This window comes from Fukomys damarensis, unplaced genomic scaffold, assembly GCF_012274545.1.
Source record: "Fukomys damarensis isolate Sample0158 unplaced genomic scaffold, DMR_v1.0_HiC HiC_scaffold_4, whole genome shotgun sequence".
NCBI classification, from domain to species: Eukaryota; Metazoa; Chordata; class Mammalia; order Rodentia; family Bathyergidae; genus Fukomys; species Fukomys damarensis.
In genome coordinates this window covers 68896793-68917004 of record NW_022900916.1, presented here as the reverse complement: position 1 = coordinate 68917004, position 20212 = coordinate 68896793, and the positions used below count along the sequence as shown (strand labels likewise).

The 20212-nt window shown below is 40.9% G+C and overlaps 1 protein-coding gene across 8 annotated transcripts in view; it reads right to left on the bottom strand.

Annotated features, from left to right (window-relative positions):
• The window catches only part of Ntrk2 (neurotrophic receptor tyrosine kinase 2), a 385092-nt gene that overhangs the window by 167528 nt on the left and 197352 nt on the right, over nt 1-20212 (bottom strand). For 6 of the 8 annotated variants that reach the window (XM_010605519.3, XM_010605520.3, XM_010605518.2 and 3 more), the window contains one exon: nt 18970-19158. In XM_010605519.3, coding sequence (XP_010603821.1) covers nt 18970-19158 — 189 coding nt within the window. Of the gene's footprint in view, nt 1-14597; nt 15403-18969; nt 19159-20212 lie in introns of those variants that run through there. The other 2 variants (XM_010605525.2, XM_010605526.2) reach the window with 2 other exon arrangements.

Below are 20212 nucleotides of genomic sequence, written 5' to 3'. Positions count from 1 at the left end.
TCCTTGTAACATTTATTCAAACCTTAATAAAACAGCACAGAAAACAGGGACCCATGTCCTTTTGTCCCTGTAACATCCAGTAAATAATTTACAACCTCAATTAACATTAATAGATAATCTTCCCCTTAAGAAAAAGAGGTGGACCTAGTCCTTCTACAGCTCCCTGATTTAAGAGATTGTTTTCCACTGTGGTTCAAGCCTGAAAGCTTTGACAAAGCAAAGTTACTGTCTCATTGGAGATGGTGTTATGGATGGATCTTGAACGCCCGGTCCCCCAAAGGTCTATTAGTCTCCAGCTGAAGGTATTTTGGGAGAGTTAAGGAGACTTGAAGAGGTGGGACTGGGGAAGGGAGCTCCATCATTGTGGACGTGCCCTTGAAGGGGATAGTGCAACCCTGGACACTTCACCTCTATTTGCTTCCTGGCCACTATAAGAAGAACACTTAGCTCTTCTGGCATCTACTTCCATTATAGTGTACTTTGCTGCCGCGGGAATAAAAACCATGAGGCCACAGGAAGATGGGCTGAAACCTCTGAAGCCATGGGCCAGCAGAAACCTTTCTTCCTTCTAAGTGGATTACCTCAGCAACAGAAAACCAACTAGCACAGATAGCTGCCTGAACTATCTGAACTATTTGGTGACAGAAAAGAAAACAGCATCTTGGCCATCTTGGGCAGCTCTCTGGACCTCAACTGATCACTGATAAATTTGGTCTTGCTGCATGAAGAACACAATAGAGCTAACTGTAGAGTTCCAGCAAGGCTGACAATTTATGTGTTTGGATGTCAAATCATCTTCTTGAAACTCATATAACTTGGATCCTAAGTTATAACTAGCTGTCATAAGTGATTTTAGAATATTATTTTTCAGTCCCTTGGAAAGCACGAAAACTCCTCCAGGGGCTGCTTAATTTCCTGCTAGACTCTTAGAGGTGAGTAGGTCTCCAGGCCTGGGGGCAGTCACACCCTCCCAGGAAGGATGCAGACTGATGGGATGATGGGAGATAACCTTAGGTCCAGCCCTAGAAATTCCTTGATCCTCAAACCAAACTAGAGAAAGCGCCTTGCTCGAGAGCATGAGAAGAAAAGGAGCAACAGACCCACACTCAAAATGCCGGTTTGAACCTTCGTAAGAATGCTTCACATTTCACTAAACATTGTACAACCTCTTGAAATGCATGAAGTCCCACAAGTCACTGATTCCTACTTTTGATGAACTGCATATCTTCTGCCCAAGCAAAACTCATTCTTTGGAAGAGAGCCCAGGGCCACACCAAATCTGCTCTTTTGTTTCAACCCTACACTTGTTTCACCCTCAGTGACTTTCTGGAGAAATGGATAGCTAATGCTTTTCATTAAGCCAATCAGAAAAAATTGCTTACCAGGTTTCACTCCTTCCTCAGCTTGACTAATTACATCCATTCACTCTTCCTTTCATAGGGAGATTTCAAATTCCAACTCTCAGAGACTCTTACCACCCAACAGACATCTGCTTCCTGGCTCCCTCTGTCTCCTTTTATCTCACCCAGTGAAAAATGCTTGGTAGCCCGGAAAACACAAGCTAAGCAAAATCTAGAAGCCAAGACAGACTTTAAACTGTGCAGAGGTCAAGCCAAGGAGAAACTTTGAAGGAAAGGTAATAGGAGATGGTGGGCAAAACAACAGTATCTTTTCATTCAACCGTCTAGGCAAAGGCATACAGTCTAACGGTCTCAGATTGCGCTGAGCAGGGATAGGTCAGTGAATGAGAATGTGTTGCTGAGGAGATGCTGAGAAAGTAAGAGGCTCTGCCACACTGGAGACGCCAGAGGGTGGCCTCAGGCTTGGGTAATAATTAAGGTAGTGCCCAGGTAGTGATTTCTTTTCTCTGAACCATTAAATGTTGAGTATTAAGCATGTCGGTAACCAAAAGTGCCCAAGCTTTGGAAGCAACTTCCCACTGGCTCATGATCTGGACTGGAAGTTCACCTTCAAAGGAAAATACAGTGCTGCAACTTAAGGGAATTTATTTATTTGTGTTGATGAAACTGCTGTAGTGGAGTCCGTGGCACATTTTTCATGTGGACATTACATTTACAAGCCTTGACCTAGAGAAATCAAGTCCAATTTGCTGCCTACAAGTGTTTTGAGTGCTCTAAAGTTCTCTTTCTGCTAATTTGTCTGTCAAAGGAAACTTGATGGTAATAAGAAAGCACAAAATTTTTTGAGTCTGTGGTAGGAAAACCACTTTTGAAAAATGGACATCAAAAAAAAAAAAGAAGAACCAAGATATATCATGTAGAGTTACAAGATCCCAATGATAAATGTAACTGTATTGTTTGCTTTAAATGACCAATAAACTTAATGGGAAAAATATATATAAGAGTGGACATCAATAAATCTCATCAGAAATGGTTTCTTCAGACACCCTTTTCTTCTGAAGCTGTTTCCAAAGACGTTTGTTTTTTGTTTCAGTGAGGGCTTTTCTGCATGCTTAACAGTATGCTTTCTGGGGTTACTAAAAGCCAAAATAGGGGACCACTTCTACTCTGCTTCACCTTCATTTCACATGTAATCAATTTATTATAGCATAAAGCTACCAGATGTTGTTCACATTTAAATCGTGTCTTTTAGGGGCCAGGGAGTTAGCACAGCATCACCACACAAGGTCCTGAGTTCGATCCCAGGTCGTGGGGAAGAAAAAGAAAATAAAAAAGTAAAACATAAATAAATAAAATGTGTCTTTTATACGGAAGTCTAGAGCCACTAAAACCATGTTTGTGTGTGATAGCAATTCCTTAAAATGCTGTCCGAATAGCTGGAAACCGTGTTTCAAGCTTTCAGTCTCATGCTTTGGCACTCATTTCTTTCCTTGGTTTTCATTTGAACCTCATATTCAAGGTATAGAATGAGTGCCTTGGGACGGCTGCCGCCATTCCGATGAATAACTTCCTTCTTCACCTTAGTTTCCACTTCCTACCTCGCGTGTCACCGGTCGTGAGACCGACACACAAACAAGGTTTGTCTGCATAGAAAATAAGTGTCCAAGAGTGGCCCTTGAGTGGCTGGCTACCCATGGAGCTGACACACCCCCCGCCTGCCTGCACCAGTCACCCAATATATAACCAGGCCCCTTCCCGTTTCCTAACACATCGCAAGGGATGATCGGAAATAAGCTTCTGATCTTTTAAGTTTCCAATTAATAAAGCCATGCTAAACACTTTCTGAAACACCTAGGTGACCACAGTTTGCAGGGCAGGGAGGCTTGAAGGGGCCTCCATGATAATCTCTACCCCAGGGATTATAAAGTACTGGTCAATCCAGAAGACACTGGCCAGACCAGTCAACACACTGCAGCCCTAGGTGACTCAGGAGCAAGGCTTTATCTTTTATGTTTAACATTTTAAGAAAGTATACTGATTCCAAGAAACACAAATAATAGTGTGGTTGCAAAACACCCCAATTGCACTGAGAGAGGCTACATAAAGGAAATATCTAAAATCACCCTTACTGGCAATGCACACAGTGTAATTAGTGTTCAGAGCACGTGATAAATAGTGCTTAACAAATTGCTCAAGCATCATAAGCATTAAGCGAAGGCCAAAGCTTTATTAAACACACAAAAAATTGTATTTTTCCCAGTGGTTGTATTGCAAGATAATGAACTCTTCAAGTAGCAGAAGAGATGTAAATTCAATTTTGCTCAGGACTCACAAACACCACAATATATTATGCCAGTGGAGTCAGAGCCTTCGTCTAGACAAAATGCAAAAATCTCGTGTTCAGTAAATGTGTGTAATTAAGAAAACACGAAGAGCAGCTAATTGTCAGCACTGCATGCAGGTCTGTATTGCCGATCTTGATGTTTTGATTTTTTAAAAAATCTCTAGCTGAAAGTTAAAACTCATTCTTCTAGGTTTCAAGTTTCACCTCTGTATCTTTCAAAAGATGGCTGGGGCATGTGAAGTTAGAAGGTGCTTTAATCAAGTCCAAGAATTCTCTAACTGTTCCTTAAATGTTTTCTTTCTACCAAATGACATGCTAGGGTTTTAATTTGTAAGAGCAGACTTTATTATACAGATAACCAGACACCGTCTGGGGACAAAATTGAAGGAGCTATGATAGTTTTATTAATTTATTTGATTTACTTCTGGTTTCTCTTTTGCCCAATCTTATTTATGTCAAAGTAAGTGGAAGCAGAATTCATTATGTAGCAAAATGTAATTTGAACACTTTTTATTGGAACATGATGAATCAATCATTCGCTCTGTAAGTTTCATTATCTTTGTGTGTGTGTGTGTGTGTGTGTGTGTGTAGATCAAATCACATAAGATTAAATTCCAAAACAAAATTTAAGAATTTTTGGGAAGGGATGAAGTGATATCTCAGTAATTTCTTGAACTACAAAACCTCAACTACACAATAACTAACATTCTGGTAACTTTGTACTTCTATGATAACATTTTCTTGAGTAAAATTGACCGAGTGAGGTAGTAAAGTTGACCTTTTTTGGGTTAACTTTAATGAAAATGAAATTTCTAATCATTTTGATTTAGAATTAAATGAAGCATTGAGTCTAATCCAGCCCAGTTTGGGCATTGATGCTTTTCATCAATTATATGAATTACAAAATATTACAAATTTATACTAGATCCCTTTCTAATAGTAAGGCTTAGGAGTTTTTGTTTTTTAATGGTTTTGTGAAGTGTAAATGAAAAAAAAAGATATTCTTCTCATCTATTACTTGTTAACCCCTTTTACCACACTGGTCATATTGTTAGTACACAGGGTACCTTGAATTCATAAGTGGACCATTTTACCAAAGTCTTTTTCCACGTTGATGACATAGAAGCAAGAGTGGTTTCCTCATGGAGACACCATGCTTGTGCAGAAAATGACAAGATTAGCTAGCTATTAAATGCCTTCCCAACCCACATGCTCTAGATAATATCCTCCAAGTCACAGTTATTGTGCACTAATCATCATGAAAAAGACATCTCGTCAGAAACCCATGGGTGCAGACCAAGGAGGATAGCCAGATATCAGCAAAAGAAGAGCGCCAGGGAAAACTATCAGTAAGCAAAGTGCAGTGTGTCCAGGGGCTTCCTCCTCACCTCACCTGGACTCCAGGTCCCTCTAGAAGGGGAACTTCCACAGTGGGTGGGCTGGAGCAGTGACCCCCAAGCTAGCTATCGAGTTTGATAGCTATTGGGTGGATGCAGAGACTAGATTCTTAGGAAGGATTTCATTACTATCACACATGTGTGCACATACTCATGCATCGAGTATAATAAGGACCACACAATGAGGAACAGAGATCCAAAAATGTAAACTCACTTCTTTGACCATTAGAGAAAAGCAAGTAAAAACAACATTAAGACTGAACCAAGAATGGCTATCATCAAGTGTTCACATAAGAACAAATGCTGGCAAGCTTGTGCATAAAGCATAACATCCTACAATGTTAAATGTAAACTAGCACAGCCACTATAGAAGTCAGCATGGAGATTCCTCCAAAAATCTGAAAATAAAAATTCCATTCAACCAAGCTATCCTGCTTTTGAATATGTTCCTGAAAGAATGAAAGACATCATATTCCAGAAATACATGCACACCAGTATTTATAGAAACACAATTCACAATAGCTAAATCTTGGAAGTGGCCTATATGTCCATCAACAGAGGAAAAGAAAGAAAATGTCACAAGGAAAGATAAATTTGAGTCGTTTGTAGGAAAATAGATGCCCCTTGAGACCTTAATGCTAAATGAAATAAGCCAGATACAGAAGGTTAAATGTCACATTATTTCTCTTTTATAAGAAACCCGAAGTGTAAACAATTCAAAGAGTAAAATAAAAGACAAATAATTTTTAACAGAGAGGTAAACCTTTTGGAAATAAGAAGGGGATCTATGGGTGAGGAGAGGGAGAAAGGAGAGAAAAGAGAGGAAAGGGAAGTAAAAAGGAAAAGGATGTGACGTGTATACGCACTGACTCCTCACATTGGATGGGTTTATTATGCATCCCAAGCCCTTTGCCTCTTACCCAGACTCTCTGAGTCTCTTTCTAATATCAGTCTCCCACACATCTTCCCAAGAAGCCCTTTTCTGTGCTCTGAGCTTTAAATCCTCCCAGTAACCACTGCTTTTAAGTCACTGAAGCTATGCTGTGCTCTATTTTTTTTTTCCAAAATTACTCTGATTTTAGTCTTCACATTCTGATCCTTTTTGGTCTCCTAGAATATTTTATGGTCCTCTTGTTGTCAGTTCTTCTCCAAACAAAAGTCACACGGGACTTCATCACCGGCCTTTGATCTGCTATTTTCTCATCATACTAAACAGAAAGCATGGGTCTACTTGAAACCCAAGTTACAAAACCAGACAGGAGAATTCTCAAAATGTAACCAACCATCTTGGGAATTAAACAGAAAGAATGGGGAAAATAGTTTAGACTCAGCAGTGAACAGACGCAGCCAAGTTGGTAGGTGATGTGCAGTTCAAATGGAAGGTGGACTTGCTCCTACCAGAGTCAGAGGCAAGTTTAACTAAAGCTCACTGAAGTAGAGAAATCTCCCATGTCACGAAAACCACAGGAAGACATTAAGTACTAGATAAGATCATCTATTTATTCATTTATTTAATAGGCACCTGCAATGCCTTGGACCCTCTTCTAGGAGCTGAAGATGCCAAAGCAGTCATCATTGAACAGCTTAGGATTGGGAACTTATAAAATTGTCAATAAGTATTTATTTCCATCTGCAGTTTCTCAGTATCATTCAGTGACTCCTGCCACTGAATTCCCAGTAAGACGTGACTTCCTGATTACACATTCATCATCCAACAGAAATATATGACAGCATACACTGAGCCTAATCTGCCTTCATTTCCACCCCGTCTGCCCCTCCTCATCCTGCACTTTCATTGTCCAAGGTCCCATGGAGTCTTCTTAGTCAGAGATTTGTTTTATTTCATCTCATTGGGAAAACTTTCCACCCTGGCAAATTTATCTAGATACATGCAAACACACACACAGTCCCCACCCTGGGAGAAGCAAAGGACTCGTCCAGGTCTCTTTGGACATATTTCAACGCCTTATCTCTGAAATCTCATTCTAATTAGTCTCTCCAATCATCTCTCCAACTGCATCTGTATGGCCCCAAAGGGCTGCCTAGCCCAGCAGTTTTGTGTGCAGAGAGGCATGGGGCTTCCTGGGCCTTGGCAATCTCTAGTGAACAATATTTTTTGTTATTATTCGTCTTGATGGTCTTTGATCCACAAGTGAATAATTCAGATCCCAAAACTCTTGTCTCTTCTAACTTATCAACACAATTGAGAGAGTAAACATTGGGTCAGAAAAGGAGCTATTCATTTTGGCTAACCTCACAATTCTAACTCATCTGCACTTCCCAAGCCCAGGACAGACTTGTTCTGTGATGTTCCTGGAGAATGTACGTGACTTGAGTTATCCAAAGACTAATATAAGGCATTGGTCTCATAAACAAACGTGTGGAAGCATAGGGTGCCTGTCACGAGGCAGATTCTAAAAACATAACCTGGATGTACCTGATGTTTTGAAGTCCCTAGATGCATGCAGGAGGAATATCATTTATCAATGCCAACCCATGTTTTTAAAAAGATTCCCTAAAGATCTACAAAAATGCGGGCCCCTTTTAGTGAGCCTGTTTGGAAATAGGGAGCTTTGCAAGTGAAAGAAAGAGTTATAGATGTGAGCCAAGGAAGTACATGTTTGTCCTCAGAGATGCTCATGAGACTGGTGTCCTGGCTGGGCCCCACAGGAGAGGTATAAGACCAATACTGCAATTCTTGCAGAATTAAAAGTTGCTAAGTCATTTTGCACAAGATGGACTGCAACATTAGGCCAGAAATTCCTATCTTCTAAGAGGCCAGCTATAGAAACTTTCTCCCATGTTAGGGACAGAATTTGGATTCCTTCTTTTGAAGCTGTTTTCTCACCTATAGGACAGATTAATTGTCTCATCAATTAGGATCTTCTAAAATGTGAACACATAAGCCATGGGGCCTGGATGACAAAACACGTTCAGTATGAGATGTTTTAACAGTAACAAATGCAAACATTACAAAAGGGGCACAAGGCATTAAGGAATGGGCTGAAACAACATGAAGATTTTTTTGTTTTTTTTTGGAACCGGGGATTGAACTCGGGTCCTTGCGCTTGCAAGGCAGGCCACCGAACCACTGAGCTAAATCCCCAGCCCATGAAGTATTTTAAATCTCAAATGTTATATCTTTAAATTAGGCAGTTAACCAATTAGGAGATTTAGCTCGGTGGTACCATGTCTGCCTAGCAAGCGCAAGGTCCTGAGTTCAATCCCTGGTACAAAAGAAAAAAAAAATAGCTAATATAATGGTAAATCTCCAAACTAGGGGGACTCTAGAGCGCCCACCCCCCCTCATCTAAACCCCCAGCCAATGAAGTATTTTAAATCTCAAATGTTATATCTTTAAATTAGGCAGTTAACCAATTAGGAGATTTAGCTCGGTGGTACCATGTCTGCCTAGCAAGCGCAAGGTCCTGAGTTCAATCCCTGGTACAAAAGAAAAAAAAAATAGCTAATATAATGGTAAATCTCCAAACTAGGGGGACTCTAGTAATATCTAATGTTTTTTAAATAATCTTAAAGCTTCATCAATGTTCTCCCCTGGATTGTTTTTCACAGTTTTGGAGAAGTCCCCTACCTTCTTATCTCCAAAGACTCTCTTGGTCACGTTCATCTCCTCACTCTGGATAGTCACACGTTTCGAAAAACACAGTGAGAGGATGGGTGCATCTTTCAGATGTTTCAGTTGACAGAGCAGACGGTTAGTGCTGCCAGATGCTGAGGCTGCCTGAGCAGAAGGCAGGGAGTCAGAAAAGATCTCTAGGGGCAGATGAGGGCCAAATGAGGAAGGACACCGAGGCCAGGAACACAGGGAGCAGGGAAAGACCGACGTAGCAGCGAAGCCACGCTGATGTACAGACCCAAGCTTTGCAAGAGCCAGAGGTCTAAGCAAGATCCAGGCCAGAGGTGCCCTGTGTCAGAACTGGGCTGGGGGATGTCTTGCTTTAGGCACAATGTAAAGGGATACCAAAAATCTCAGTCATTGAGACAAATAATAGCTTAATGAAATATTTTTAAATGTAAATGAGCACAAACACCTACGATTAGATTTCTGGTACCCTTTCAAGGCCTGGGCTTTCAGGGACACTCCTCACTTTAATGCTAGTCCCACCTGGAGGAGAAGGTCATAGGCTGCAAAACACCCCACAACTACTGGGGACTGCTTCCAGGGAATGGTTTGGGGTACTTCCAGGAATCTCCACACTGACTTATATTCTCAAGTCTGTGCAAGAATAATTATTCACGACAAAACCAGGCAATGGAGACCACAGATCGGACACTCTTGTCTTTATTAGTATACGTGTTTGGCTCTAAAAGATCAACTACAACACAAATTCCAGAACAACAGATCCCATTTGCACAAACGTGTACACAATGAAGAACTCCAAATTGCACTCATCGTTCATGCATATATGTGGACCAGCTCTGCATATTTTGGGCCCATTTTCTTGCACTAAATATGAGAGAGAGAAATACAGGGAAGCAACATCCAGAAATGACCAGTGCCCTTTGAGATACCACCCCAGAAGAGGTTGGAACCTCATCAGAGAGACCAGTGCTACAGGGTGGCAGGCAGTGCCCAGGTAGCACAAGGCTCCTTGGCCGTTGTAGAGAGGCACCAAGACCTCACAGAGTGGATCACAGTAACACTTGAATGTGGTGCCCTTGAGCAGAAGGGCTCCTTGAGGAATATGAACCCACAACCTACCTGCCCAAAGATGTCCCCATCTAGCAACAGACTGGGGTCCGTCTGAACTAATCCTTCAACCCAACACCTCCTCCACACACACCAAAGCTCTTCCTCATGCTAAGACAAAAGGAGGCACTGAGCGCTTCAATAATATGGACCTTCTCAAGGAGAAACAAAAACATATTAAGGTATTAACACAAGGATGATGCTGAAGTATCAAGTTTTAGAGCCAAATCTAGCTAAAATCCTTCTTCATTAAAAATTTAGGGTAAAACAAAAAGAATACAGCAGAGGGTACACAGCCCAAAGATGTGTGACTCGAGAAGATAGTGTTAATACTATTTCCTTGGCTACCTGACCAGTGTCTTCCTTCCCAAAGTTCAGGACTTTAGAAATTTAAAGAAGTATACTACTATTCACTAGTACTTTACTAATAGTTTAAGTATGCTTCTCTTTCAAATACAGTATCTACTGATGAAGATCAAAGCAGGGTTCCAGGAAACCAAACACTTTACACATACATGGAGGAATTTAACATCCATTCAAAATGAAAGCTCTTAAAGGAAAAGAGACATCCTAAAATATACCTTCAAACAGCCCTTTGGAAAAAAAGAACAGACCTCTATAAGTCAAGCTCTGGCAGCAATATGTATACACAGTTCTTTCTGTGCACATCAGGAAAGAGTATTAATGGAATCAGGAACTAAGAAGAAATGTGATCACAGATCCTGAATCCCAGGAAAAAGGAGGAAGGATAGAAGAACAAGATAGACAAAAATGTATATTAATGGAAGTAAAACCACAATATAGAAAAATGAGACCAGTTAGGTCAGCTGTCCAGGGTGTTCTAGGAATAGAAAGTAAGAATATGAGTTCTGCTCCCAGGTAGACCAACTCACTTGCAAAAGTCAACTCTCCTGGAGGGAGGAGCTGTGGGAGGAACTTAGTGGGCATAAAAGTACAAATAGGTCTGAAAATCCATTGTTTCTGTAGGAAAACAATCCAATGTACTGCTCAGTGATGCCATCTCTGTGTATTTTACAAGCAGACATATCTACGGTGTCCTTAAGTGAAGACAGTCCCAAAAGAGGAGACTATTTTGATATAATTACAGAGTATAGGGATTTATGCTGTCTTCTGTGTATCAAACACATCATTGGAACATTGGGAAAATGTCATTCAGTCTTAAGGTCATCATTATCTAGTAAGGAGGTTGGGCTCCACTTTAATGTACCCATGGATAAGTAAATGTATTAAACAAAGCCACAGATAACAGGACTGTAGATACCCACTCACATACAGGGACTAGAAAGAATAATGCAGCACATGTGGTGACTACTAAGGATAGTATAGAGACTAGGCCTAGATTTCCATTTTCTTTTTAGGATTCTTCTTTACCTTTGGTTCAAAAGCACCTAGATTCAGTCTCTTACAAATCAAGGAATCTATTTGTTCTAAACTCATTCTGGAGTCCATCAATCTTAATATTACTGTGCAAAATACCACACTGTCATAATATGCATGCCTTTTCTAGAGCCCCATTGTAAGGCCAGACTCCTGAACTGGCCAAAGAGGAAGCCTTCCGTGACAAGAACTCTGGAGACCTCTGTGCATCCACTCAGTCAAGTTTGGATGAGGTTGACAACCAATCCAAGAGAAACCTCAGCTCACCAGGAAATCTTGTGCAGCTCAAAGATCCCGAGTAGACGTAAGAAAAGGCATCCTTAGATATTGGGAAATGTATGGTATTAAAGGCCAGCCCTTTAGGACACAGCACTCTCACCTCCCTCAAAGGAATTAGCTAGTGGCGGGGGGCGGGGTGAAGAAACTGGAAGACAGAGATCACAGGCTTTAGCTGAGCAACTCACTGCATTTGAAATCATCCACAGCACTAGCCCTAAACCAGGGCTCTCAGCCTGCCTTAACAGAACAGAGGAGTCCCCCACTTCCTAAGCCTTTCCAACTCAAAGCACAGGGGTCATCTCCTCCATGACACTCATCATGTGGGAGCTGAGCAGAGTTTAGGATTCCTCTAGACTGGGCCTGTTGTGGCCAGCCATGTCCAGCCCCTCAGCTCCATCTTAATCCCTGCATATAACCACAAAAATACAAAATATGAAACTGGACATCATATATCTTGCACATGTCCTATAGGCCATTCCAGCACAATCCACCAAAGGTGAACCATTACAGAGGGATAATATGAATAAAGTACAGTACAAAAGGAAATGTGAAACAACACATAGTACAAATAAAGGCAAGGACACATACAGTTAGATTTTATATATATTCAACTGATATCAGCAGTTATCACCAACGTAGGACTTATGGATGATTTTTGTTTCACCTTTGTTTCTTATGTTGTTGAGTCTTTTATTTTAATCTACATTATTTATCCTCATTTTAAAATATCTTAGGGCACTCAAAGGCATTTTGGTTGGTACAGACTTAATTTTGTCTTATGAGCAGAAATCATCAGGTCTACACCAACTATGGTGAACAGCTTATTATGCTTTGCCTGGCACTTGGCTGGCATTAAAACTGAACTTCTCACATTATGACAGCTGCTTTAGTCCCACTCAAACCCAGATGAGCAGACATCCTGACATTTATACTCCATTTTTCTTTTTGTATACATGTACTACCTTCTACTCTTCCCTTCCCTGTGGGAAGCCAAGCATTCAGCACCAAGCGAAACACACAGCACTCCCTCAGAGACAGCAAGCACCCTAAACAGAGGGCAAAACAGATTCAGCTCCTCCTTGAGCTGATGCCCTCTTCCCAGCTCTTAGGAGGCTGCTGTTGCTCCCATCTGGGGCTGAGCCAAGGAAGGAAGCTGCCTTTGATTACACGGTGACCAGGTGTGCTAAGTGCTTCTCTCCCTATTCTTTACTATGTATCACAGGTCGCAAGCTCTTCTTACTGCCTTCAAGAGAAGGAGCAATGATCAAGAAAAAGAAATCCAAACCAACGCCCAAAGAACTCCTGGACCCTCACTGAGCATTAGGGCACCTCAGGAGGGGAGATGGCATGGCACACAATCCTAGAAGAAGCCTGAACGTGGTGGTTACTCTCTTGGGCTGGCAGTCAGTAAAGACAGAGAAAATGTGGACTGCCTTAGGGGAACCTACTGGCTGCACGAAGGACTGAGTGTCTCATGCAAACAAAGCGCCCATCAGGCCACATCTGCTTCATGGCAGGGAGTGCTCACCGGTTTGACTCACCTCGGTCACAGGAGCTTCCGAGTAACTTCGGTGGCTACTCTGAATTTGTGTTTGTTGAGCTAGTCCTGACCAAGCTGAACTCCAAATAGGGGTGCAGCTTGATTCGGTTCACTCATCTGGTGTACATGTTCCGGTCCAGCTGAGCCTTGGGGAATACCCAGAACCAGAAGGAATGCATTCAGATCCTTCAAACACTGGGAGGCTTCCAGTGTATCATTGATGATTTGGAGAAACTGGAGTGAAATGTCTGATAGGTGCAGGATCCAGAGCTCCATCTGGACTGGGCAACAGCGCAAAAGCGAACAGTCTTCAGCTATCACTATGAGATTCTCCCAGACCTAAATCTGTAATAATGATTTTTTTCCTTTTCAGCCATGGTGTGCAAGATTAGAGCATTTCTGCAATAAGTATTCTACAATAGGGTGGAATTTCTTTTTTGGATTACAGTAGTATGACCAGTGGCCAAACGCTCCTGACATGATTTCACTTAGTTGTGAATGCGTTTGAAAACGGGTCTGATAACAAATCTCCATCTCAGGGGAGTTTATAACATGCCTTACATGTTAAATGTAATTATGTGGCATGCATTCATTTCCTTTCTTGTAGGGAATGAAAGTTACGTTTTAGAGCATTATTTGATGACTTCTTAGCCTGTTCTTTGGAGTTGAAAGGGAATAATATCATTGCTATAGCTAGCAATGGGGGACTATGGTACAGCGAGGGAGAAAGAATTGTAATGGGACCTACAAAATGCCAGCAATGTGCTATGACGGCCCCCATGGGATGAGGTGCCTGCCCAGAACGCCATAAACAAAGCAATTTCTAAGGATCTGAAAATAACTGCATTTTCTCTGTCCTGATACTCATGCTGGGTAGAATAGACTTCACTTATATTAATGTGCAGGCGTTGGCCTTCAAAGCATACAAACAGTTTCCAAAGTAGCTATTATTTGGCCAATTAAATGCTTAGAATAAAGTATATTTTTGAAAGACAAAATTAATAGGCAAAGGACAGGACAGTGCCAAAGCGATTGTTTCCGACTGTTTATATGTCCTATTCTTGATCACTGAAATGGACCACAGTCAAACATCTGCAGTGAAGTTTGATGATAACCTCAGATAACTCTCAGGGCCCTTGTTCTTTGACCTAATGAGCTCCTGGGGCCCTGGATGTAATTCATGGTTTTTGCTCATGTATACTCAAAGTAATGTTGCAAATACGTTCAAAGCCTCTGTGGTTCTGTGAAAAATATCACCTATGTCCCCTGCCTGTGTTCACTATCACAATGACAAGGTGAACACAGCAGTTAAGAGGGGCAGGATGGAATCTCCATGTAATATTTTCAACTACTGTTCAAACACTCCCTCCCTTTATAACACCTTATTTCCTTAGTCCTAGCTGGTCCACGAATCTGTGCTTATCTATATAAGTGCTTAATAAGCATGTAACCAGTGGGAACACACACACATACACACACACACACACACACTATAATACCAACAGATATATGGCACATTCTGGAGGAAATCCATAAATATTCATTTAATTCTAAATAGAATGAAAGTGGGAAAAACATCATAATTCTTTATATGACTCTGCCACAGGGAGTTACTAGCCCTGGGTAGGCATAGAGAGCAGGCTCTACAAGGACAAATACATACAGGTACATATTTTGAGACAATTCTAGTTGAATTTAGGCCCAAGACCTAGGACCCTAACTAATTTACAATGCTGTCCTAAAAAGACACAGTTTTAGGAATGACAATAAATCTATGGATCTAATGTAGTCCCACCTTTCAAGAGTCAACCCAAAATTGATGAGTTGGAAGTTCTGCTGGTTAACATTTTTTGTTTTACTTTTGTTTTTCTCAGATCAGAAGGTGTGTTTCCATTGTACCCTGTCAAAACCTTTCTCAGCAGTCAAGGAGAGTATGGCAACATAGTTGCTCTTGAGTCAAATTTGTAAATCCTACTGGGAAAGCAGCCCATGCTGTAAGATGACATGGTTTTCAGACACATCTAAACCGACTGGTTGAATTAAAGACCAACTCCAGCCTTGATGTTGCTGAGCTCATCAGCTCCATCTTGCCATCCCAATTGGTCGAGATGGTCTATAGTTAAGTGGCATAGCACTTTGAGGGGTTAGTCATTAGAGCACACTGCTTTGTCTTGGGAAGGCAACTTCTTGCTTGGCTAGGTTTTGGAAGCTAAGGAGTGACGTCAAGATGTTGTCTGGCCAGAATTTGCAGATAACCATAGAACTCTTCTCCTCCATCAGGCATGGGTTTAGCCTCCTTTAGTTCCTGCAGGGACACAGGAGCCTCCAAATACCAAATTATTATCAGGCGGTCTTGGGGGAACCTCTGGGCCCTGCAATAAAGTAGACAAACTTGCTATTGGAAAGTGCTCGGGAGCAATTAAGCCCTGCTCAGATCACTCTAAAGCCCTGCAAACCATCTCTGGACTTTAGAAATGAAAACAACTACGTAGCTCCCAGTAGTGGAAGTACTTCATTCAGGGGACAGTCTCTCATCACCCTTCACTTAAACACTCTTATGCATTACTTTAAAAAATCAAGTCTGATCATTTCTTTTAGCTTCTTTTTATTTTTTTAAACAATGCTGTGTGAGTACTGAGGCAGTATCACACTAAACAAACCACTTCTGAGTATTGTCTGTGAAATAAGTCATTTGCATCAATAGCCCAGTATTTTAGGGCATAACCCAGAAGATCATAAACAGGTAGTGACTGTGGACTGCATCTGACTCATCCTGATGTAGTCTTATTTACCCTGCCTGGTGTTTTAAATCCTGGCAATTCAAGTAAAATAGTAAGTACCCATTTTTTAATGAAGAGTTCGGTAATACTAGGCTTAGGCTCCCATATCACCTCCAGTATTCTACACCGTTTTTCTGATCCAACCCACTTCTCATGTTGAACTGCCAGACCCCTGTAGGTAAAAGGAATTGAGGATCTTTCCCGTAACCTCTTTCATCTAGCTACTGCATTATGATGATGCTATGATCTGACACCAGGCTTCTCCAGTGAGGTTCTGTCCTCATCATAGAATCTCTAGTTCTTAGCACTGTAGTAATATTATAGATAACCAGCAAATGTTCAGTGAATTGAAATTCACCATCTAGATCAGAATCTCACAATTCAGTGAAAATGAAAGGGAAATCACCTTTTGCAAGGTTAGGCTGTACTCTAAACATCTTTGAGTAGCACCCATCCTTGGGAAAGAACAGTAAATTATCAGCTTGTGACCCAAGCCTCTGATGGATTTGGAACAATGGACCATAGCACGATGTATGCTTTAGGCACATGAGAAGTATTCTAAGCTATCTCTTTTTTCCTAGATATCATCTACACAACTTTCCAGAAAAGTCCTTCTTCAAACTATTTAGAAGCTAGTTTATTAAAAAGTATTCAGTGAGAATCACCTACTTGAAAGCTAAACTCAAATATTCATGGAGCTACAGCAACAGATTCTCCTATATGTCTGGTCTGTGCATTTTGAAACATTTTAACTTCTGGATGACTATAAGTAGCATAACTAAAGAATGGATTTTTTATTTTTTTTTGTTAAAAGCTTATTTCTGCTAAAAAATTTTTATCTCTGTTTAGATTGAATAATATATTGTTAAAAACATGTCTAATAAATATTATGCAATCGAGTTTGATAGGAATAAAGCCAATGAAAAATGACATGAGTCATCTTTGTTACAAGTTTGCTAGTAATTGCTATTTCAGTAATAACCACATCTGATCAATATCTGGCCAACATCAAAGAAGCAATATGTGCCATGCGATGAAGGAACAGCTTAACAAAGAAAGGGCTGCTGTCCAGGAGCTTACAATCTAAGCTCAGTGAGACTGCACAGACACATACGTGAGAGGAGGTACGCCTGCTATGGAGCAGAAGGCAACAGATACACTGAGGAAGACTGAAAAGGAAAATACGAGATGAATAGTGACACTTAGAAAAGGGTGCAAGGAAGGAGAAAAATGAATTTCTTCTTCATTTCAATTTCCTTGAAAAAGTGCTCATGGAACATGTGATATGAAGTATTCTTAAAATCATCAAAAAGTATATACGGTTTGGCAACTAAAAAATTTTCTCCTGGAATGAGGAATGACTACAAACACTAAGCCAGGAAAGGACATCCTAAGGAAGGAATGGTCATGTGGGGCTTTGGGTCTGCAGGTGGGTGGAGGCCAGAATCTGAGAGGAAGACATCAGTCTCCGCAGTTCTCTTCCAATGTCTTTTAAGTGGGGGTGATGCAGTGTGTCTGAGGCACAAAACCAAGAGTCTCTAAAAATAACCAAAATGTTTGTTATTTTGTTTGCTGTTTTGCTTTCTTACTCATTTGTTCATTCTCTTATTGCATGTTTTGGACTGAAGGTATCTGCTTGAGTTTTTAAATTTATCTGTCCCTCGTCGAAAAGGAAAGCAAACTTTGTGAGGGCGTGTTGATTTTAGTCAACCTCAATTGTACACAACCTAGGGCTAAGGGAAGGGCATCGTATACCCTGGTCCTGGGGGTGTCATCCCAATGGAGAACAATCCAAATGATCACAGAATCTCCCACCATGGCATCCTGTTTCACCTTCCTCCATGTTTGACCACTATTCATGCACAACATTTCAAGGACTTCTGGAGGATGCCTGCCTACCTCATCAAAGAATGTTCGTTTTTAAACAATGCCTTGATTCATCTTGTTTACATCACAACAACAGTATGAGAATTAAAAACATACTTGATTTCCAGTAATACCTCCAAGTTCAAGGTTCTCAATATTCTTTACACACCTTTTTCTATTTATCTTGTCATATTACAAATTCAACTAAAATATGTGGTGGGGCCCATTTCACACATTAAAAACTTGTAATACTATTATTTCTCATGCTTAATCTCAAATCCCCAACTTAACACACTTTAAGATAAATATGACAGAATGGGGAGAAATTATAGGTACTTTGCTACATATCAACAAATCTGATATTCATCACTGGGCCTTTCCATCCCACGTAAATTTTCAGTAGAGGGTCAGTTCTACTTTACAATAGTCCTACCTTACTTGGGAGACAGGGAAGGGGACTAGCATCTAAAACAGGACGAGAACATGTAAATAGACAGAAGGCACCCTCTCAGGAAGCCCTGGAATCTGGGTCACTGAATGTCTTGTCCCTCATGGTCCATTTTTCATATGAGGGAAGACCCGGAGTTCCAGTGGCAGGAGACTACTTCTCCACTGTGGTTTTATTTTTGGTTGTCCTTGAATCTGTGATGCAGATTTTATATTTGAGAAATGGCTCAGAGGACATATGAAGTAGCTCTGAGAAAAACCTCAAGCTTGTTATGGAGGGTAATGGGTTAATCTGGTCTGGAAAAAATGTGTCAGCCTAATTCACATACACATCATGTGCTACAAGACTTCTCTGCTGGTGTGGCATCAAGGCCTGGTGTTGGGAACTAGGACTGAACAAAGTACGTGCTACCCAAAGTGATACCACCTGTGTGCAACAAAGCACTATCCCAACTACCTCGAGCATGTATTTTAATTACTTTCAATAAACCAGATTCAAATTACATCAACTGCTTGCCATATTTAAATGATGCATATGCATTCTAATGGTACTTCTGGCTTTTGTCTCTTTCTCAAGAGAATCATGCCTTGATTCCAACTTCATGTTGACAAATGTTTTTGGAAAATGGATCCCAAGAGAAGTCAGTATCTCTCCAGAGTTCCCATCCCAGTAGGAGACACACCCGTGACAATTCCATAAACAAGAAATTAGAAGATCTAGTCCATCGGCCAAAGGCTGCAAGAATCCTTAGACATCTCAGTACCCCGAGCCCCTCTGATAAACATGCTCACTGACACAGTTTTGCAGCAGCAAAGGGGCCAAGTGGTATAAACAGCTGTACTTACACGTGTCTGGCTTGAGCTGACTGTTGGTAATGCCAAAGTACTGGGGATTTTCAATGACAGGGATTTTGGTCATTCCAATAATGACAGCATCCGGGCCACCCTCTGAAGAAGACGGAGTGTTACTCCCATTGGAGATGTGGTGCAGTGGGCTGGCGGAGTCATCATCATTGCTGATAACTGAAGCTGGGCCTGGCAATGGAAAAGATACAAATATTCTCCTGTAACTTAATGGCCTCAACCGAGCTATAATTCAGGTACATAAAATTCATCAAGTTCAAGCATAAAATTCACTGAGTTTTGGTACATTCAGAGTTGTGCAATCATCACCACATTCTAATTTTAGGACCTTTTCATGACCCCAATTAGCATTCATCCCCCATGTGCCCCATACCAAGTCCAAGGCATCCATGAATTGACTTTCCAGCTCTGTGAATAATACCTAATATGGCATTTCATAAAACTGAATCATATCATATATTCCCTTTTATAATTGGCTCTTTTTTTTTTTGGTACTGGGGATTGAACTCAGGACTACATTTGTGAGGCAGGCAGAAGAACCACTGAGCTAAATCCCCAGCCCCCTACAACTGGTTTCTTTTACTTAGCATAATGTTTTTGAGGGACCTCCACATTGTAGCATGTATCAGATCTTCCTTTTTATTTCCAAATAATAATACATTGTATGGATATACTATATTTTGTTTATCCACCCACGAAAGGATACATGGGCTATTTGTACTATTTGGCTATTAGGAGTAATGGTACTGGGAACATTCATGTACAAGTTTTGTGTGGACACTTTCATTTCTCTTGGGTATAATTGATAGCTCTGTGCTTAACTTTTTTTGTTTTGTTTTGTTTTTTTGAGACAGAGTCTCACTATGTAGTTGAGACTGATCTGGAACTCACTATGTAGTACAGGCTGGTCTCGAACTCACAGCGATCCTCCTGCCTCAGCCTCCCGAGTGCTGGGATTACAGGCGTGCACCATCTGTGTTTAACATTTTGAGGAACCACCAAACTGTTTACTAAAGAAGCTAAACCATTTTACATTCCCACCAACAGTGTATGAAGGTTCTAACTTTTCACCCCCCCTTAATTTAGTATGCAGCTTTCCTCTCTGTTCTGTGAACACCTTCGGAACATTATGACTGATACCCCACAATTAATTAGGGTTCCTGTTTCACAGGGCACTGAAAGCTATGTTGGGATCTTGAAGCTTTCCATCTCCATGTCCATTCTT